This window comes from Oncorhynchus tshawytscha, linkage group LG33 (genome assembly GCF_018296145.1).
Source record: "Oncorhynchus tshawytscha isolate Ot180627B linkage group LG33, Otsh_v2.0, whole genome shotgun sequence".
In the NCBI taxonomy this organism is placed as follows: Eukaryota; Metazoa; Chordata; class Actinopteri; order Salmoniformes; family Salmonidae; genus Oncorhynchus; species Oncorhynchus tshawytscha.
In genome coordinates this window covers 31,914,164-31,936,525 of record NC_056461.1, presented here as the reverse complement: position 1 = coordinate 31,936,525, position 22,362 = coordinate 31,914,164, and the positions used below count along the sequence as shown (strand labels likewise).

Below are 22,362 nucleotides of genomic sequence, written 5' to 3'. Positions count from 1 at the left end.
TGTATGTGATGTAATTAGAGAGGTCTACTGTATGTGTTGTAATTAGAGATGCCTACCCTATGTGTTGTAATTACAGAGGCTTACTGTGTGTGATGTAATTAGAGGCCTACACTGTGATGTAATTAGAGTCCTGCACTGTGTTGTAATTAGAGGCCTACTGTATGTGTTGTATTTAGAGAGGCCCACTGTATGTGTTTTAAAAACAGAGAACTACTGTATGTGTTGTAATAACAGAGGCCTACTGTGTGTGTTATAAGTAGAGAGGTCTACTGTATGTGTTGTAATTAGAGAGGCCTACTGTATGTGTTCTAATAACAGAGGCCTACTGTATGTGTTGCAATTAGAGAAGCCTACTATAGGTGTTGTAATTAGAGAGGCCTACTGTATGTGTTGTAATTAGAGAGGTCTACTGTATGTGTTGTTATTAGAGAGGCCTACCCTATGTGTTGTAATTACAGAGGCTTACTGTGTGTGATGTAATTAGAGGCCTACACTGTGATGTAAATTAGAGGCCTGCACTGTGTTGTAATTAGAGGCCTGCTGTGTGTGTTGTAATTAGAGAGGCCTACTGTATGTGTCGTAATAACAGAGAACTACTGTATGTGTTGTAATAACAGAGGCCTACTGTGTGTGTTGTAAGTAGAGAGGTCTACTGTGTGTATTGTAATTAGAGAGGACTACTGTAGGTGTTGTAATTAGAGAGGCCTACTGTATGTGTTGCAATTAGAGAGGCCTAATGTATGTGTTGTAATTAGAGGCCTACTGTATGTGTTGTAATTACAGAGGCTTACTGTATGTGTTGTAATTAGAGGCCTACACTGTGTTGTAATTAGAGGCCTACTGTGTGTGTTGTAATTAGAGAGGCCTACTGTATGTGTTGTAATTAGAGAGGCCTACTGTATGTGTTGTAATTAGAGAGGCCTACTGTATGTGTTGTAATTAGAGAGGCCTAATGTGTGTGTTGTAATAACAGTCTTACTGTATGTGTTGTAATTACAGAGGCCTACTGTATGTGGTGTGATTAGAGGCCTACTGTATGTGTTGTAATTAGAGAGGCCTACTGTAGGTGTTGTAATTAGAGAGGCCTACTGTATGTGTTGTAATTAGAGAGGCCTACTTTATGTGTTGTAATTAGAGAGGCCTACTGTATGTGTTGTAATTACAGAGGCTTACTGTGTGTGTTGTAATTAGAGGCCTGCTGTGTGTGTTGTAATTAGAGAGGCCTACTGTATGTGTTGTAATTAGAGGCCTACTGTATGTGTTGTAATTAGAGGCCTACTGTATGTGTTGTAATTAGAGAGGCCTACTGTATGTGTTGTAATTACAGAGGCTTACTGTGTGTGTTGTAATTAGAAGCCTGCTGTGTGTGTTGTAATTACAGAGGCCTACTGTATGTGTTGTAATTACAGAGGCTTACTGTGTGTGTTGTTATAACAGTCTTACTGTATGTGTTGTAATTACAGTGGTCTACTGTATGTGTTGTAATTAGAGGCCTACTATATGTGTTGTAATTAGAGGCCTACCCTATGTGTTGTAATTAGAGAGGCTACTGTATGTGTTGTAATTACAGAGGCTTACTGTGTGTGTTGTAATTAGAAGCCTGCTGTGTGTGTTGTAATTACAGAGGCTTACTGTGTGTGTTGTTATAACAGTCTTACTGTATGTGCTGTAATTACAGAAGCCTACTGTACGTGTTGTAATTAGAGAGGCCTACTGTATGTGTTGTAATTAGAGAGGCCTACTGAATGTGTTGTAATTAGAGGCTACACAGTAATTACAGAGGCTTACTGTGTGTGGTAATAACAGTCTTACTGTATGTGTTGTAATTAGAGGCCTACTGAATGTGTTGTAATTAGAGGCCTACTGTATGTGTTGTATTTAGAGGCCTACTGTATGTGTTGTAATAACAGAGAACTACTGTATGTTTTGTAATAACAGAGGCCTACTGTGTGTGTTGTAAGTAGAGAGGTCTACTGTGTGTATTGTAATTAGAGAGGCCTACTGTATGTGTTGTAATTAGAGAGGCTTACTGTATGTGTTGTAATTAGAGGCCTACTGTATGTGTTGCAATTAGAGAGCCTACTATAGGTGTTGTAATTAGAGGCCTACTGTATGTGATGTAATTAGAGAGGTCTACTGTATGTGTTGTAATTAGAGATGCCTACCCTATGTGTTGTAATTACAGAGGCTTACTGTGTGTGATGTAATTAGAGGCCTACACTGTGATGTAATTAGAGTCCTGCACTGTGTTGTAATTAGAGGCCTACTGTATGTGTTGTATTTAGAGAGGCCCACTGTATGTGTTTTAAAAACAGAGAACTACTGTATGTGTTGTAATAACAGAGGCCTACTGTGTGTGTTGTAAGTAGAGAGGTCTACTGTATGTGTTGTAATTAGAGAGGCCTACTGTATGTGTTCTAATAACAGAGGCCTACTGTATGTGTTGCAGTTAGAGAAGCCTACTATAGGTGTTGTAATTAGAGGCCTACTGTATGTGATGTAATTAGAGAGGTCTACTGTATGTGTTGTAATTAGAGAGGCCTACCCTATGTGTTGTAATTACAGAGGCTTACTGTGTGTGATGTAATTAGAGGCCTACACTGTGATGTAATTAGAGGCCTGCACTGTGTTGTAATTAGAGGCCTGCTGTGTGTGTTGTAATTAGAGAGGCCTACTGTATGTGTTGTTATAACAGAGAACTACTGTTTGTGTTGTAATAACAGAGGGCTACTGTGTGTGTTGTAAGTAGAGGGTCTACTGTGTGTATTGTAATTAGAGGCCTACTGTATGTGTTGTAATTAGAGAGGCCTACTGTATGTGTTGTAATTAGAGGGCTACTGTGTGTATTGTAATTAGAGGCCTACTGTATGTGTTGTAATTAGAGGCCTACTGTATGTGTTGTAATTAGAGAGGCCTACTGTATGTGTTGTAATTACAGAGGCTTACTGTGTGTGTTGTAATTACAGAGGGCTACTGTATGTGGTGTGATTAGAGGCCTACTGTATGTGTTGCAATTAGAGGCCTACTGTATGTGTTGTAATTAGAGAGGCCTACTGTATGTGTTGTAATTAGAGAGGCCTACTGTATGTGTTGCAATTAGAGGCCTACTGTAGGTGTTGTAATTAGAGAGGCCTAATGTGTGTGTTGTAATAACAGTCTTACTGTATGTGTTGTAATTACAGAGGCCTACTGTATGTGGTGTGATTAGAGGCCTACTGTATGTGTTGCAATTAGAGGGCCTACTGTAGGTGTTGTAATTAGAGGGCCTACTGTATGTGTTGTAATTAGAGAGGCCTACTTTATGTGTTGTAATTAGAGAGGGCTACTGTATGTGTTGTAATTACAGAGGCTTACTGTGTGTGTTGTAATTAGAGGCCTACTGTATGTGTTGTAATTACAGAGGCTTACTGTGTGTGTTGTAATTAGAGGCCTACTGTATGTGTTGTAATTAGAGAGGCCTACTGTATGTGTTGTAATTAGAGAGGGCTACTGTATGTGTTGTAATTACAGAGGCTTACTGTGTGTGTTGTAATTAGAAGCCTGCTGTGTGTGTTGTAATTACAGAGGCCTACTGTATGTGTTGTAATTACAGAGGCTTACTGTGTGTGTTGTTATAACAGTCTTACTGTATGTGTTGTAATTACAGTGGTCTACTGTATGTGTTGTAATTAGAGAGGCCTACTATATGTGTTGTAATTAGAGGCCTACCCTATGTGTTGTAATTAGAGAGGGCTACTGTATGTGTTGTAATTACAGAGGCTTACTGTGTGTGTTGTAATTAGAAGCCTGCTGTGTGTGTTGTAATTACAGAGGCTTACTGTGTGTGTTGTTATAACAGTCTTACTGTATGTGCTGTAATTACAGAAGCCTACTGTACGTGTTGTAATTAGAGGCCTACTGTATGTGTTGTAATTAGAGGGCCTACTGAATGTGTTGTAATTAGAGGCTACACAGTAATTACAGAGGCTTACTGTGTGTGGTAATAACAGTCTTACTGTATGTGTTGTAATTAGAGGCCTACTGAATGTGTTGTAATTAGAGGCCTACTGTATGTGTTGTATTTAGAGAGGCCTACTGTATGTGTTGTAATAACAGAGAACTACTGTATGTTTTGTAATAACAGAGGCCTACTGTGTGTGTTGTAAGTAGAGGGTCTACTGTGTGTATTGTAATTAGAGGCCTACTGTATGTGTTGTAATTAGAGAGGCTTACTGTATGTGTTGTAATTAGAGAGGCCTACTGTATGTGTTGCAATTAGAGAGCCTACTATAGGTGTTGTAATTAGAGAGGCCTACTGTATGTGATGTAATTAGAGAGGTCTACTGTATGTGTTGTAATTAGAGATGCCTACCCTATGTGTTGTAATTACAGAGGCTTACTGTGTGTGATGTAATTAGAGGCCTACACTGTGATGTAATTAGAGTCCTGCACTGTGTTGTAATTAGAGGCCTACTGTATGTGTTGTATTTAGAGAGGCCCACTGTATGTGTTTTAAAAACAGAGAACTACTGTATGTGTTGTAATAACAGAGGCCTACTGTGTGTGTTGTAAGTAGAGAGGTCTACTGTATGTGTTGTAATTAGAGAGGCCTACTGTATGTGTTCTAATAACAGAGGCCTACTGTATGTGTTGCAGTTAGAGAAGCCTACTATAGGTGTTGTAATTAGAGAGGCCTACTGTATGTGATGTAATTAGAGAGGTCTACTGTATGTGTTGTAATTAGAGAGGCCTACCCTATGTGTTGTAATTACAGAGGCTTACTGTGTGTGATGTAATTAGAGGCCTACACTGTGATGTAATTAGAGGCCTGCACTGTGTTGTAATTAGAGGCCTGCTGTGTGTGTTGTAATTAGAGGCCTACTGTATGTGTTGTTATAACAGAGAACTACTGTTTGTGTTGTAATAACAGAGGGCTACTGTGTGTGTTGTAAGTAGAGAGGTCTACTGTGTGTATTGTAATTAGAGGCCTACTGTATGTGTTGTAATTAGAGAGCCTACTGTATGTGTTGTAATTAGAGAGGCTACTGTATGTGTTGTAATTACAGAGGCTTACTGTGTGTGTTGTAATTAGAAGCCTGCTGTGTGTGTTGTAATTACAGAGGCTTACTGTGTGTGTTGTTATAACAGTCTTACTGTATGTGCTGTAATTACAGAAGCCTACTGTACGTGTTGTAATTAGAGGGCCTACTGTATGTGTTGTAATTAGAGGGCCTACTGAATGTGTTGTAATTAGAGGCTACACAGTAATTACAGAGGCTTACTGTGTGTGGTAATAACAGTCTTACTGTATGTGTTGTAATTAGAGGCCTACTGAATGTGTTGTAATTAGAGGCCTACTGTATGTGTTGTATTTAGAGAGGCCTACTGCATGTGTTGTAATAACAGAGAACTACTGTATGTTTTGTAATAACAGAGGCCTACTGTGTGTGTTGTAAGTAGAGATGTCTACTGTATGTGTTGTAATAACAGAGAACTACTGTGTGTGTTGTAAGTAGAGAGGTCTACTGTATGTGTTGTAATTAGAGAGGCCTACTGTATGTGTTGCAATTAGAGAAGCCTACTATAGGTGTTGTAATTAGAGAGGCCTACTGTATGTGATGTAATTAGAGAGGCCTACCCTATGTGTTGTAATTACAGAGGCTTACTGTGTGTGATGTAATTAGAAGCCTACACTGTGATGTAATTAGAGGCCTGCACTGTGTTGTAATTAGAGGCCTGCTGTGTGTGTTGTAATTAGAGAGGCCTACTGTATGTGTTGTTATAACAGAGAACTACTGTATGTGTTGTAATAACAGAGGCCTACTGTGTGTGTTGTAAGTAGAGGGTCTACTGTGTGTATTGTATTTAGAGGGCCTACTGTATGTGTTGTAATTAGAGAGGCCTAATGTTTGTGTTGTAATAACAGTCTTACTGTATTTGTTGTAATTACAGAGGCCTACTGTATGTGGTGTGATTAGAGGCCTACTGTATGTGTTGTAATTAGAGGGCCTACTGTATGTGTTGTAATTAGACAGGCCTACTGTATGTGTTGTAATTACAGAGGCTTACTGTGTGTGTTGTAATTAGAGGCCTGCTGTGTGTGTTGTAATTTGAGAGGGCTACTGTATGTGTTGTAATTAGAGGCCTACTGTATGTGTTGTAATTAGAGAGGGCTACTGTATGTGTTGTAATTAGAGAGGGCTACTGTATGTGTTGTAATTAGAAGCCTGCTGTGTGTGTTGTAATTAGAAGCCTGCTGTGTGTGTTGTAATTACAGAGGCCTACTGTATGTGTTGTAATTAGAGAGGCCTACTGTATGTGTTGTAATTAGAGGCCTACTGAATGTGTTGTAATTAGAGGCTACACTGTAATTACAGAGGCTTACTGTGTGTGGTAATAAAAGTCTTACTGTATCTGTTGTAATTAGAGGCCTACTGAATGTGTTGTAATTAGAGAGGCCTAATGTGTGTGTTGTAATAACAGTCTTACTGTATGTGTTGTAATTACAGAGGCCTACTGTATGTGGTGTGATTAGAGGCCTACTGTATGTGTTGCAATTAGAGAGGCCTACTGTAAGTGTTGTAATTAGAGAGGCCTAATGTGTGTGTTGTAATAACAGTCTTACTGTATGTGTTGTAATTACAGAGGCCTACTGTATGTGGTGTTAGAGGCCTACTGTATGTGTTGCAGAGGCCTACTGTATGTGTTGTAATTAGAGAGCCTACTTTATGTGTTGTAATTAGAGAGGCCTACTGTATGTGTTGTAATTACAGAGGCTTACTGTGTGTGTTGTAATTAGAGGCCTACTGTATGTGTTGTAATTACAGAGGCTTACTGTGTGTGTTGTAATTAGAGGCCTACTGTATGTGTTGTAATTAGAGAGGCCTACTGTATGTGTTGTAATTAGAGAGGCTACTGTATGTGTTGTAATTACATAGGCTTACTGTGTGTGTTGTAATTAGAAGCCTGCTGTGTGTGTTGTAATTACAGAGGCCTACTGTATGTGTTGTAATTACAGAGGCTTACTGTGTGTGTTGTTATAACAGTCTTACTGTATGTGTTGTAATTACAGTGGTCTACTGTATGTGTTGTAATTAGAGGGGCTACTGTATGTGTTGTAATTAGAGAGGCCTACTGTATGTGTTGTAATTAGAGAGGGCTACTGTATGTGTTGTAATTAGAAGCCTGCTGTGTGTGTTGTAATTAGAAGCCTGCTGTGTGTGTTGTAATTACAGAGGCCTACTGTATGTGTTGTAATTACAGAGGCTTACTGTGTGTGTTGTTATAAGTCTTACTGTATGTGTTGTAATTACAGAGGCCTACTGTATGTGTTGTAATTAGAGGCCTACTGTATGTGTTGTAATTAGAGAGGCCTACTGTATGTTGTAATTAGAGGCTACACTGTAATTACAGAGGCTTACTGTGTGTGGTAATAACAGTCTTACTGTATGTGTTGTAATTAGAGGCCTACTGAATGTGTTGTAATTAGAGAGGCCTAATGTGTGTGTTGTAATAACAGTCTTACTGTATGTGTTGTAATTTCAGAGGCCTACTGTATGTGTGTGATTAGAGGCCTACTGTATGTGTTGCAAATAGAGAGGCCTACTGTAGGTGTTGTAATTAGAGGGCCTAATGTGTGTGTTGTAATAACAGTCTTACTGTATGTGTTGTAATTACAGAGGCCTACTGTATGTGGTGTGATTAGAGGCCTACTGTATGTGTTGCAATTAGAGGGCCTACTGTAGGTGTTGTAATTAGAGAGGCCTACTGTATGTTTTGTAATTAGAGAGGCCTACTTTATGTGTTGTAATTAGAGGGCCTACTGTATGTGTTGTAATTACAGAGGCTTACTGTGTGTGTTGTAATTAGAGGCCTACTGTATGTGTTGTAATTACAGAGGCTTACTGTGTGTGTTGTAATTAGAGGCCTACTGTATGTGTTGTAATTAGAGAGGCCTACTGTATGTGTTGTAATTAGAGAGGGCTACTGTATGTGTTGTAATTACAGAGGCTTACTGTGTGTGTTGTAATTAGAAGCCTGCTGTGTGTGTTGTAATTACAGAGGCCTACTGTATGTGTTGTAATTACAGAGGCTTACTGTGTGTGTTGTTATAACAGTCTTACTGTATGTGTTGTAATTACAGTGGTCTACTGTATGTGTTGTAATTAGAGAGGCCTACTATATGTGTTGTAATTAGAGAGGCCTACCCTATGTGTTGTAATTACAGAGGCTTACTGTGTGTGATGTAATTAGAGGCCTACACTGTGTTGTAATTAGAGAGGTCTACTGTATGTGTTGTAATTAGAGAGGCCTACCCTATGTGTTGTAATTACAGAGAACTACTGTATGTGTTGTAATAACAGAGGCCTACTGTGTGTGTTGTAAGTAGAGCAGTCTACTGTGTGTATTGTAATTAGAGAGGCCTACTGTATGTGTTGTAATTAGAGAGGCCTAATGTGTGTGTTGTAATAACAGTCTTACTGTATGTGTTGTAATTACAGAGGCCTACTGTATGTGGTGTGAATAGAGGCCTACTGTATGTGTTGTAATTACAGAGGCTTACTGTGTGTGTTGTAATTAGAGGCCTGCTGTGTGTGTTGTAATTTGAGAGGCCTACTGTATGTGTTGTAATTAGAGAGGTCTACTGTGTGTATTGTAATTAGAGAGGCCTACTGTATGTGTTGTAATTAGAGAGGGCTACTGTATGTGTTGTAATTAGAAGCCTGCTGTGTGTGTTGTAATTAGAAGCCTGCTGTGTGTGTTGTAATTACAGAGGCCTACTGTATGTGTTGTAATTACAGAGGCTTACTGTGTGTGTTGTTATAACAGTCTTACTGTATGTGTTGTAATTACAGAGGCCTACTGTATGTGTTGTAATTAGAGAGGCCTACCTTATGTGTTGTAATTAGAGAGGCCTACTGAATGTGTTGTAATTAGAGGCTACACTGTAATTACAGAGGCTTACTGTGTGTGGTAATAAAAGTCTTACTGTATCTGTTGTAATTAGAGGCCTACTGAATGTGTTGTAATTAGAGAGGCCTAATGTGTGTGTTGTAATAACAGTCTTACTGTATGTGTTGTAATTACAGAGGCCTACTGTATGTGGTGTGATTAGAGGCCTACTGTATGTGTTGCAATTAGAGGCCTACTGTAGGTGTTGTAATTAGAGAGGCCTAATGTGTGTGTTGTAATAACAGTCTTACTGTATGTGTTGTAATTACAGAGGCCTACTGTATGTGGTGTGATTAGAGGCCTACTGTATGTGTTGCAATTAGAGAGCCTACTGTAGGTGTTGTAATTAGAGAGGCCTACTGTATGTGTTGTAATTAGAGGCCTACTTTATGTGTTGTAATTAGAGAGGCCTACTGTATGTGTTGTAATTACAGAGGCTTACTGTGTGTGTTGTAATTAGAGGCCTACTGTATGTGTTGTAATTAGAGAGGCCTACTGTATGTGTTGTAATTAGAGAGGGCTACTGTATGTGTTGTAATTACAGAGGCTTACTGTGTGTGTTGTAATTAGAAGCCTGCTGTGTGTGTTGTAATTAGAGGCCTACTGTATGTGTTGTAATTACAGAGGCTTACTGTGTGTGTTGTTATAACAGTCTTACTGTATGTGTTGTAATTACAGAGGCCTACTGTATGTGTTGTAATTAGAGAGCCTACTGTATGTGTTGTAATTAGAGAGCCTACCCTATGTGTTGTAATTACAGAGGCTTACTGTATGTGATGTAATTAGAGGCCTACATGTGATGTAATTAGAGGCCTGCTGTATGTGTTGTAATTAGAGGCCTGCTGTGTGTGTTGTAATTAGAGAGGTCTACTGTATGTGTTGTAATTAGAGAGGCCTACCCTATGTGTTGTAATTACAGAGAACTACTGTATGTGTTGTAAGTAGAGAGGTCTACTGTGTGTATTGTAATTAGAGAGGCCTACTGTATGTGTTGTAATTAGAGAGGCCTAATGTGTGTGTTGTAATAACAGTCTTACTGTATGTGTTGTAATTACAGAGGCCTACTGTATGTGTTGTAATTACAGAGGCCTACTGTATGTGTTGTAATTAGAGAGCCTACTGTATGTGTTGTAATTAGAGTAATGTATGTGTTGTAATTACAGAGGCTTACTGTATGTGTTGTAATTAGAGGCCTGCTGTATGTGTTGTAATTAGAGAGGCCTACTGATGTGTTGTAATTAGAGAGGCCTACTGTATGTGTTGTAATTAGAGAGGCCTACTGTGTGTGTTGTAATTAGAGGCCTGCTGTGTGTGTTGTAATTTGAGAGGCCTACTGTATGTGTTGTAATTAGAGAGGTCTACTGTGTGTATTGTAATTAGAGAGGCCTACTGTATGTGTTGTAATTAGAGAGGCCTATTGTGTGTGTTGTAATAACAGTCTTACTGTATGTGTTGTAATTACAGAGGCCTACTGTATGTGTTTAATTAGAGGCCTACTGAATGTGTTGTAATTAGAGAGGCCTACTGTATATGTTGTAATTAGAGAGGCCTACTGTATGTGTTGTATTTAGAGAGGCCTACTGTATGTGTTGTAATTAGAGAGGCCTACTGTATGTGTTGTAATTAGAGAGGCCTGTATGTGTTGTAATTAGAGGCCTACTGTGTGTGTTGTAATAAGAGGCCTACTGTATGTGTTGTAATTACAGAGGCTACTGTATGTGTTGTAATTAGAGAGGCCTACTGTATGTGTTGTAATTAGAGAGTCCTACTGTATGTGTTGTAATTAGAGAGGCCTACTGTATGTGTTGTAATTAGAGAGGCCTAATGTATGTGTTGTAATAACAGAGAACTACTGTATGTGTTGTAATTACAGAGCCTACTGTATGTGTTGTAATTAGAGAGGCCTACTGTATGTGTTGTAATTACAGAGTCCTGCTGTATTTGTTGTAATTAGAGAGGTCTACTGTATGTGTTGTAATTACAGAGGCCTACTGTATGTGTTGTAATTAGAGGCCTACTGTATGTGTTGTAATTAGAGAGGCCTACTGTGTGTTTTGTAATTAGAGAGGTCTAATGTGTGTGTTGTATTTAGAGAGGCCTACTGTATGTGTTGTAATAACATAACTACTGTATGTGTTGTAATAACAGAGGCCTACTGTTTGTGTTGTAATTAGAGGCCTACTGTATGTGTTGTAATAACATAGGCCTACTGTATGTGTTGTAATTAGAGAGGCCTACTGTATGTGTTGTAATTAGAGAGGCCTACTGTATGTGTTGTAATAACAGAGGCCTACTGTATGTGGTGTAATTAGAGAGGCCTACTGTATGTGTTGTAATTAGAGAGGTCTACTGTATGTGTTGTAATTACAGAGGCTTACTGTGTGTGATGTTATTAGAAGTCTACACTGTGTTGTAATTAGAGGCCTACTGTATGTGTCGTAATAACAGAGAACTACTGTATGTGTTGTAATAACAGAGGCCTACTGTGTGTGTTGTAAGTAGAGAGGCCTACTGTGTGTATTGTAATTAGAGAGGACTACTGTAGGTGTTGTAATTAGAGAGGCCTACTGTATGTGTTGCAATTAGAGAGGACTACTGTAGGTGTTGTAATTAGACAGGCCTACTTTATGTGTTGTAATTAGAGAGGCCTATTGTATGTGTTGTAATAACAGAGAACTACCGTGTGTGTTGTAATTAGAGAGGTCTACTGTGTGTTGTATTTAGAGAGGCCTACTGTATGTGTTATAATAACAGAGAACTACTGTATGTGTTGTAATAACAGAGGCCTACTGTTTGTGTTGTAATTAGAGTCCTACTGTTTGTGTTGTAATTAGAGGCCTACTGTATGTGTTGTAATTAGAGAGGCCTACTGTATGTGTTGTATTTAGAGAGGCCTACTGTATGTGTTGTAATAACAGAGGCCTACTGTGTGTGTTGTAATTACAGAGGCCTACTGTATGTGTTGTAATTACAGAGGCCTACTGTATGTGTTGTAATTAGAGAGGCCTACTGTATGTGTTGCAATTAGAGAGGCCTACTGTAGGTGTTGTAATTAGAGAGGCCTACTCTATGTGTTGTAATTAGAGAGGTCTACTGTATGTGTTGTAATTAGAGAGGCCTACCCTATGTGTTGTAATTACAGAGAACTACTGTATGTGTTGTAATAACAGAGGCCTACTGTGTGTGTTGTAAGTAGAGCAGTCTACTGTGTGTATTGTAATTAGAGAGGCCTACTGTATGTGTTGTAATTAGAGAGGCCTAATGTGTGTGTTGTAATAACAGTCTTACTGTATGTGTTGTAATTACAGAGGCCTACTGTATGTGGTGTGATTAGAGGCCTACTGTATGTGTTGTAATTAGAGAGGCCTACTGTATGTGTTGTAATTAGAGAGGCCCTACTGTTTGTGTTGTAATAACAGTGTATTGTTGTAATTAGAGAGGCCTACTGTATGTGTTGTAATTACAGAGGCTACTGTGTGTGTTGTAATTAGAGGCCTGCTGTGTGTGTTGTAATTAGAGAGGCCTACTGTATGTGTTGTAATTAGAGGCCTAAATTAGAGAGGCCTACTGTATGTGTTGTAATTAGAGAGGCCTACTGTATGTGTTGTAATTACAGAGGCTTACTGTATGTGTTGTAATTAGAGGCCTACTGTATGTGTTGTAATTAGAGGCCTACTGTATGTGTTGTAATTAGAGAGCCTACTGTATGTGTTGTAATTAGAGAGCCTGCTGTAGTGTTGTAATTACAGAGGCCTACTGTATGTGTTGTAATTACAGAGGCTTACTGTGTGTGTTGTTATAACAGTCTTACTGTATGTGTTGTAATTACAGTCTTACTGTATGTGTTGTAATTAGAGAGGCCTACTGTATGTGTTGTAATTAGAGGCCTACTGAATGTGTTGTAATTAGAGGCTACACTGTAATTACAGAGGCTTACTGTGTGTGTGGTAATAACAGTCTTACTGTATGTGTTGTAATTACAGAGTCCTACTGTGTTGTAATTAGAGGCCTACTTTACATGTTTTAATTACAGAGTCCTACTGTATGTGTTGTAATTAGAGAAGCCTACTGTATGTGTTGTAATAACAGAGAACTACTGTATGTGTTGTAATAACAGAGAACTACTGTGTGTGTTGTAATTAGAGAGGTCTAATGTGTGTGTTGTAATTAGAGAGGCCTAATGTATGTGTTGTAATTAGAGGCCTACTGTATGTGTTGTAATTACAGAGGCTTACTGTATGTGTTGTAATTAGAGAGGCGTACTGTATGTGTTGTAATTAGAGGTCTACTGTGTGTATTGTAATTAGAGAGGCCTACTGTATGTGTTGTAATTAGAGAGGCCTACTGTATGTGTTGTAATTAGAGAGGCCTAATGTGTGTGTTGTAATAACAGTCTTACTGTATGTGTTGTAATTACAGAGGCTTACTGTGTGTGATGTAATTAGAGGCCTACACTGTGTTGTAATTAGAGGACTGCTGTGTGTGTTGTAATAACATAGGCCTACTGTATGTGTTGTAATTAGAGGCCTACTGTATGTGTTGTATTTAGAGAGGCCTACTGTATGTGTTGTAATAACAGAGAACTACTGTATGTGTTGTAATAACAGAGGCCTACTGTGTGTGTTGTAAGTAGAGAGGTCTACTGTATGTGTTGTAATTAGAGGGTCTACTGTATGTGTTGTAATTAGAGGCCTACTGTATGTGTTGTAATTAGAGAGGCCTACTGTATGTGTTGTAATTAGAGAGCCTACTGTATGTGTGTTGTAATTAGAGAGGCTACTGTATGTGATGTAATTAGAGAGGCCTACTGTATGTGTTGTAATAACAGAGGCCTACTGTATGTGGTGTAATTAGAGAGGCCTACTGTATGTGTTGCAATTAGAGAGGCCTACTGTATGTGTTGTAATTAGAGAGGTCTACTGTATGTGTTGTAATTACAGAGGCTTACTGTGTGTGATGTTATTAGAGGCCTACACTGTGTTGTAATTAGAGGCCTGCTGTGTGTGTTGTAATTAGAGAGGCCTACTGTATGTGTTGTAATTAGAGGCCTACTGTATGTGTTGCAATTAGAGAGGACTACTGTAGGTGTTGTAATTAGAGAGGCCTACTGTATGTGTTGTAATAAGAGAGGCCTATTGTATGTGTTGTAATAACAGAGGCCTACTGTATGTGTTGTAATTACAGAGTCCTACTGTGTTGTAATTAGAGGCCTACTTTACATGTTGTAATTACAGAGTCCTACTGTATGTGTTATAATTAGAGAAGCCTACTGTATGTGTTGTAAATAGAGAGGCCTACTGTATGTGTTGTATTTAGAGAGACCAACAGTATGTGTTGTAATAACAGAGAACTACTGTATGTGTTGTAATAACAGAGAACTACTGTGTGTGTTGTAATTAGAGAGGTCTAATGTGTGTGTTGTAATTAGAGAGGCCTACTGTATGTGTTGTAATTAGAGAGGCCTACTGTATGTGTTGTAATTAGAGAGGCCTACTGTATGTGTTGTAATTAGAGAGGCCTACTGTATGTGTTGTAATTACAGAGGCCTACTGTGTGTGTTGTAACAGTCTTACTGTATGTGCTGTAATTACAGAGGCTTACTGTACGTGTTGTAATTAGAGAGGCCTACTGTATGTGTTGTAATTAGAGGCCTACTGAATGTGTTGTAATTAGAGAGCCTACTGTATGTGTTGTATTTAACAGTCTTACTGTATGTGTTGTAATTACAGGCCTACTGTATGTGTTGTAATAGAGAGGCCTACTGTATGTGTTGTATTTAGAGAGGCCTACTGTATGTGTTGTAATAACAGAGGCCTACTGTATGTGTTGTAATAACAGAGGCCTACTGTGTGTGTTGTAATAGAGATGTCTACTGTATGTGTTGTAATTAGAGAGGCCTACTGTATGTGTTGTAAAAACAGAGGCCTACTGTATGTGTTGTAATTAGAGAGGCCTACTGTATGTGTTGTAATTAGAGAGGCCTACTGTATGTGTTGTAATTAGAGAGGCCTACTGTATGTGTTGTAATTAGAGAGGCCTACCCTGTGTTGTAATTACAGAGGCTTACTGTGTGTGTTGTAATTAGAGGCCTACTGTATGTGTTGTTATAACAGAGAACTACTGTTTGTGTTGTAATAACAGAGGCCTACTGTGTGTGTTGTAAGTAGAGGTCTACTGTGTGTATTGTAATTAGAGAGCCTACTGTTTGTGTTGTAATTGTCTTACTGTATTTGTTGTAATTACAGAGGCCTACTGTATGTGTTGTGATTAGAGGCCTACTGTATGTGTTGTAATTAGAGGCCTACTGTATGTGTTGTAATTAGAGAGGCCTACTGTATGTGTTGTAATTAGAGAGGCCTACTGTATGTGTTGTAATTAGAGAGGGCTACTGTATGTGTTGTAATTAGAGGCCTACTGTGTGTGTTGTAATTAGAAGCCTGCTGTGTGTGTTGTAATTACAGAGGCCTACTGTATGTGTTGTAATTACAGAGGCTTACTGTGTGTGTTGTTATAACAGTCCTACTGTATGTGTTGTAATTACAGAGGCCTACTGTATGTGTTGTAATTAGAGAGGCCTACTGTATGTGTTGTAATTAGAGAGGCCTACTGAATGTGTTGTAATTAGAGGCTACACTGTAATTACAGAGGCTTACTGTGTGTGGTAATAAAAGTCTTACTGTATCTGTTGTAATTAGAGGCCTACTGAATGTGTTGTAATTAGAGAGGCCTAATGTGTGTGTTGTAATAACAGTCTTACTGTATGTGTTGTAATTACAGAGGCCTACTGTATGTGTTGTAATTACAGAGGCCTACTGTGTGTGTTGTAATTAGAGGCCTGCTGTGTGTGTTGTAATTAGAGAGGCCTACTGTATGTGTTGTAATTAGAGAGGCCTACTGTATGTGTTGTAATTAGAGAGGCCTACTGTATGTGTTGTAATTAGAGAGGGCTACTGTATGTGTTGTAATTACAGAGGCTTACTGTGTGTGTTGTAATTAGAAGCCTGCTGTGTGTGTTGTAATTACAGAGGCCTACTGTATGTGTTGTAATTACAGAGGCTTACTGTGTGTGTTGTTATAACAGTCTTACTGTATGTGTTGTAATTACAGAGGCCTACTGTATGTGTTGTAATTAGAGAGGCCTACTGTATGTGTTGTAATTAGAGAGGCCTACTGAATGTGTTGTAATTAGAGGCTACACTGTAATTACAGAGGCTTACTGTGTGTGGTAATAACAGTCTTACTGTATGTGTTGTAATTAGAGGCCTACTGAATGTGTTGTAATTAGAGAGGCCTACTGTATGTGTTGTAATTAGAGAGGCCTACTGTATGTGTTGTATTTAGAGAGGCCTACTGTATGTGTTGTAATAACAGAGAACTACTGTATGTTTTGTAATAACAGAGGCCTACTGTATGTGTTGTAAGTAGAGAGGTCTACTGTATGTGTTGTAATTAGAGGGCCTACTGTATGTGTTGTAAAAACAGAGAAGCCTACTGTATGTGTTGTAATTAGAGAGGTCTACTGTATGTGTTGTTATTAGAGAGCCTACCCTAGGTGTTGTAATTACAGAGGCTTACTGTGTGTGATGTAATTAGAGGCCTACACTGTGATGTAATTAGAGGCCTGCACTGTGTTGTAATTAGAGGCCTACTGTGTGTGTTGTAATTAGAGAGGCCTACTGTATGTGTTGTAATTAACAGAGCCTACTGTATGTGTTGTAATAACAGAGGCCTACTGTGTGTGTTGTAAGTAGAGAGGCCTACTGTGTGTGTTGTAATTAGAGAGAACAACTGCATGTGTTGTAATTAGAGAGGCCTACTGTATGTGTTGCAATTAGATAGGCCTACTGTATGTGTTGTAATAACAGAGGCCTACTGTATGTGGTGTAATTAGAGAGGCCAACTGTAGGTTTTGTAATTAGAGAGGCCTACTGTATGTTTTGTAATTAGAGAGGTCTACTGTATGTGATGTAATTAGAGAGGTCTACTGTATGTGTTGTTATTAGAGAGGCCTACCCTATGTGTTGTAATTACAGAGGCTTACTGTGTGTGATGTAATTAGAGGCCTACACTGTGATGTAATTAGAGGCCTGCACTGTGTTGTAATTAGAGGCCTGCTGTGTGTGTTGTAATTAGAGGTCTACTGTATGTGTTGTAATAACAGAGAACTACTGTATGTGTTGTAATAACAGAAGCCTACTGTATGTGTTGTAATTAGAGAGGCCTATTGTATGTGTTGTAATAACAGAGAACTACCGTGTGTGTTGTAATTAGAGAGGTCTACTGTGTGTTGTATTTAGAGAGGCCTACTGTATGTGTTATAATAACAGAGGCCTACTGTTTGTGTTGTAATTAGAGGCCTACTGTATGTGTTGTAATTAGAGAGGCCTACTGTATGTGTTGTATTTAGAGAGGCCTACTGTATGTGTTGTAATAACAGAGAACTACTGTATGTGTTGTAATAACAGAGGCCTACTGTGTGTGTTGTAAGTAGAGAGGTCTACTGTATGTGTTGCAATTAGAGAGGCCTACTGTATGTGTTGTAATTAGAGAGGCCTACTGTATGTGTTGTAATTAGAGAGGCCTACGGTATGTGTTGTAATTAGAGAGGGCTACTGTATGTGTTGTAATTACAGAGCCTTACTGTGTGTGTTATAACAGTCTTACTGTATGTGCTGTAATTACAGAGCCCTACTGTACGTGTTGTAATTAGAGAGGCCTACTGTATGTGTTGTAATTAGAGAGGCCTACTGAATGTGTTGTAATTAGAGGCTACACTGTAATTACAGAGGCTTACTGTGTGTGGTAATAACAGTCTTAATCTATGTGTTGTAATTAGAGGCCTACTGAATGTGTTGTAATTAGAGAGGCCTACTGTATGTGTTGTATTTAGAGAGGCCTACTGCATGTGTTGTAATAACAGAGAACTACTGTATGTTTTGTAATAACAGAGGCCTACTGTGTGTGTTGTAAGTAGAGATGTCTACTGTATGTGTTGTAATTAGAGAGGCCTACTGTATGTGTTGTAAAAACAGAGGCCTACTGTATGTGGTGTAATTAGAGAGGCCTACTGTATGTGTTGCAATTAGAGAAGCCTACTGTAGGTGTTGTAATTAGAGAGGCCTACTGTATGTGTTGTAATTAGAGAGGCCTACCCTATGTGTTGTAATTACAGAGGCTTACTGTGTGTGATGTAATTAGAGGCCTACTGTATGTGTTGTTATAATAGAGAACTACTGTTTGTGTTGTAATAACAGAGGCCTACTGTGTGTGTTGTAAGTAGAGAGGTCTACTGTGTGTATTGTAATTAGAGAGGCCTAATGTTTGTGTTGTAATAACAGTCTTACTGTATTTGTTGTAATTACAGAGGCCTACTGTATGTGGTGTGATTAGAGGCCTACTGTATGTGTTGTAATTAGAGGCCTACTGTATGTGTTGTAATTAGAGAGGCCTACTATATGTGTTGTAATTAGAGAGGCCTACTGTATGTGTTGTAATTAGAGAGGGCTACTGTATGTGTTGTAATTACAGAGGCTTACTGTGTGTGTTGTAATTAGAAGCCTGCTGTGTGTGTTGTAATTACAGAAGCCTACTGTATGTGTTGTAATTACAGAGGCTTACTGTGTGTGTTGTTATAACAGTCTTACTGTATGTGTTGTAATTACAGAGGCCTACTGTATGTGTTGTAATTAGAGAGGCCTACTGTATGTGTTGTAATTAGAGAGGCCTACTGAATGTGTTGTAATTAGAGGCTACACTGTAATTACAGAGGCTTACTGTGTGTGGTAATAAAAGTCTTACTGTATCTGTTGTAATTAGAGGCCTACTGAATGTGTTGTAATTAGAGAGGCCTAATGTGTGTGTTGTAATAACAGTCTTACTGTATGTGTTGTAATTACAGAGGCCTACTGTATGTGTTGATTAGAGGCCTACTGTATGTGTTAATTAGAGGCCTACTGTAGGTGTTGTAATTAGAGAGGCCTACTGTGTGTGTTGTAATAACAGTCTTACTGTGTTGTAATTACAGAGGCCTACTGTAGGTGTTGTAATTAGAGAGGCCTACTGTATGTGTGTGTTGAGGCCTACTGTATGTGTTGTAATTAGAGAGGCCTACTGTGTTGTAATGTGTATGTGTTGTAATTAGAGGCTGTGTGTGTGTTGTAATTACAGAGGCCTACTGTATGTGTTGTAATTAGAGGGCCTACTGTATGTGTTGTAAGTAGAGAGGTCTACTGTGTGTATTGTAATTAGAGAGGCCTACTGTATGTGTTGTAATTAGAGAGGCCTAATGTGTGTGTTGTAATAACAGTCTTACTGTATGTGTTGTAATTACAGAGGCCTACTGTATGTGTTGTAATTACAGAGGCTTACTGTGTGTGTTGTTATAACAGTCTTACTGTATGTGTTGTAATTACAGAGGCCTACTGTATGTGTTGTAATTAGAGAGGCCTACTGTATGTGTTGTAATTAGAGAGGCCTACTGAATGTGTTGTAATTAGAGGCTACACTGTAATTACAGAGGCTTACTGTGTGTGGTAATAACAGTCTTACTGTATGTGTTGTAATTAGAGGCCTACTGAATGTGTTGTAATTAGAGAGGCCTACTGTATGTGTTGTAATTAGAGAGGCCTACTGTATGTGTTGTATTTAGAGAGGCCTACTGTATGTGTTGTAATAACAGAGAACTACTGTATGTTTTGTAATAACAGAGGCCTACTGTATGTGTTGTAAGTAGAGAGGTCTACTGCATGTGTTGTAATTAGAGAGGCCTACTGTATGTGTTGCAATTAGAGAAGCCTACTGTAGGTGTTGTAATTAGAGAGGTCTACTGTATGTGTTGTTATTAGAGAGGCCTACCCTATGTGTTGTAATTACAGAGGCTTACTGTGTGTGATGTAATTAGAGGCCTACACTGTGTTGTAATTAGAGGCCTGCTGTGTGTGTTGTAATTAGAGAGGCCTACTGTATGTGTTGTAATAACAGAGAACTACTGTATGTGTTGTAATAACAGAGGCCTACTGTGTGTGTTGTAAGTAGAGAGGTCTACTGTGTGTATTGTAATTAGAGTGGGCAACTGCATGTGTTGTAATTAGAGAGGGCTACTGTATGTGTTGCAATTAGATAGGCCTACTGTATGTGTTGTAATAACAGAGGCCTACTGTATGTGGTGTAATTAGAGAGGCCAACTGTAGGTTTTGTAATTAGAGAGGCCTACTGTATGTTTTGTAATTAGAGAGGTCTACTGTATGTGATGTAATTAGAGAGGTCTACTGTATGTGTTGTTATTAGAGAGGCCTACCCTATGTGTTGTAATTACAGAGGCTTACTGTGTGTGATGTAATTAGAGGCCTACACTGTGATGTAATTAGAGGCCTGCACTGTGTTGTAATTAGAGGCCTGCTGTGTGTGTTGTAATTAGAGGTCTACTGTATGTGTTGTAATAACAGAGAACTACTGTATGTGTTGTAATAACAGAAGCCTACTGTGTGTGTTGTAAGTAGAGAGGTCTACTGTGTGTATTGTAATTAGAGAGGTCTACTGTGTGTATTGTAATTAGAGAGGCCTACTGTATGTGTTGTAATTAGAGAGGCCTACTGTATGTGTTGTAATTACAGAGGCTTACTGTGTGTGGGGTAATAACAGTCTGACTGTATGTGTTGTAATTAGAGGCCTACTGAATGTGTTGTAATTAGAGATGCCTACTGTATGTGTTGTAATTACAGTGGTCTACTGTATGTGTTGTAATTACTGAGGCCTACTGTATGTGTTGTAATTAGAGGCCTACTGTATGTGTTGTAATTAGAGAGGCCTACTGTGTGTGTTGTAATAACAGTCCTACTGTATGTGTTGTAATTACAGAGGCCTACTTAAGGTGTTGTAATTAGAGAGGTCTACTGTATGTGTTGTAATTACAGAGTCCTACTGTATGTGTTGTAATTAGAGAGGCCTACTGTATGTGTTGTAATTACAGAGGCCTACTGTATGTGTTGTAATTAGAGATTGGCCTACTGTATGTGTTGTAATTAGAGAGGCCTACTGTATGTGTTGTATTGAGGGGCCTACTGTATGTGTTGTAATTAGAGAGTTCTACTGTATATGTTGTAATAACAGAGGCCTACTGTATGTGTTTTAGTTAAAGGTCGCAATTGTAAATGCGAACTTGTTCTCAACTTGCCTACCTGGTTAAATAAAGGAGAAATAAATAAATAAAATAAACCCAGAAGAATTAGCATGAACTGTTTGGTGCTGCTTTTTATTCATTTATAGATTGTGAATGTGCTTCAGTCACCAATACTAATTATTCTGTCTTCTCTGATTCCATACAGTTATCCAGAAAGCAGTAGAAGGTAAGACCATTTTTCTTTTGTTTGTTTTTTTCTGCTACTATGAGGTGAACAAACTACAGTGTTATTTTGGGTGGTTTGCACTGCAACACACTTTGACTTACTTGACTATCACCTTCTTTCTAGAATATCTCCAATGTGCTGCATAATGTACTTGGAGGCTGCTTTTTCCTGGGCCATTTTTCATGGCATCTATGTCCAGTAACTTTGCCCTGACTTTGGATTTAGCTGTCTATTAACGTTTGAAGAGCAAACGGCCATCTTTAACACAACTTTTAATTGTCTGAAATTGGGTCTGCGTTTCTTTTTTGATATAGTGATTTTCTCTGTGAGACTTGCAGACTCACACAGACACACACACACAGTAGGGATGTCATCATCTCAGTGATCAGTGCTGCGCTTTGTGCTAACTGTAGCTACCATCTAAAAGAACCCAGCTATTAAGATGGTTGATTACCAAGCCATTGACATCAAGGCAGTATATCACACTGTCAAAAGATTGGCACTGATTACACACTAATGGAAATGCTTTGCTTGCAGACTGAAAATATTTCGGCCAGCATTACTCGTCCCTGTTAGAAGGAAAACACGATTTGTCTTTGATAATGTGATCATTGTCAGTCTGTTTAACCACATCACAATAAAACAAATATAATTGCTCGTCAGACTGTAAATGAAGATTGAACGTGGAGGTGGGGAAGCCCAGTGCAGCTGAGTTGTAGTGCAGTGAGAGACTTCCATCAAGCCTGTTAGGAGGAGCTCTGGTGGTGTAGTGGTGCCAGAGAATCCAACAGGCTCAGGGGTCCATGCTCTGGGTCCATGCTCTGGGTGCGCTGGGCCTCTGCATGTTAGAAATCACTGCTGCTGCTCACCGGAACAGCCAGCTACCCACACCTGTTATCTAATACTGTTGCTCTGTACATTTGTATATTATAAATGACTGCACAGAAGGAATTAATGGTATTTTCAGTTAAATTTTTACAGCATGCAACGATATCCACATAGTTCGCAATGAGTGTTGATAGTCAGCACTGTGCGTACTGTACAGTAGCTATGAATGTTGGTGTGCTTGAATGCACATGTTACCATT

At 38.9% G+C, this 22,362-nt stretch overlaps 1 protein-coding gene across 3 annotated transcripts in view; it reads left to right on the top strand.

The window, feature by feature from the left end:
- The window catches only part of nrxn2a (neurexin 2a), a 386,153-nt gene that overhangs the window by 73,164 nt on the left and 290,627 nt on the right, over positions 1 to 22,362 (top strand). For all 3 annotated transcript variants that reach the window (XM_042311448.1, XM_042311449.1, XM_042311450.1), the window contains one exon: positions 21,255 to 21,275. In XM_042311448.1, the coding sequence (XP_042167382.1) occupies positions 21,255 to 21,275 (21 nt within the window). The remainder of the gene's footprint in view (positions 1 to 21,254; positions 21,276 to 22,362) is intronic.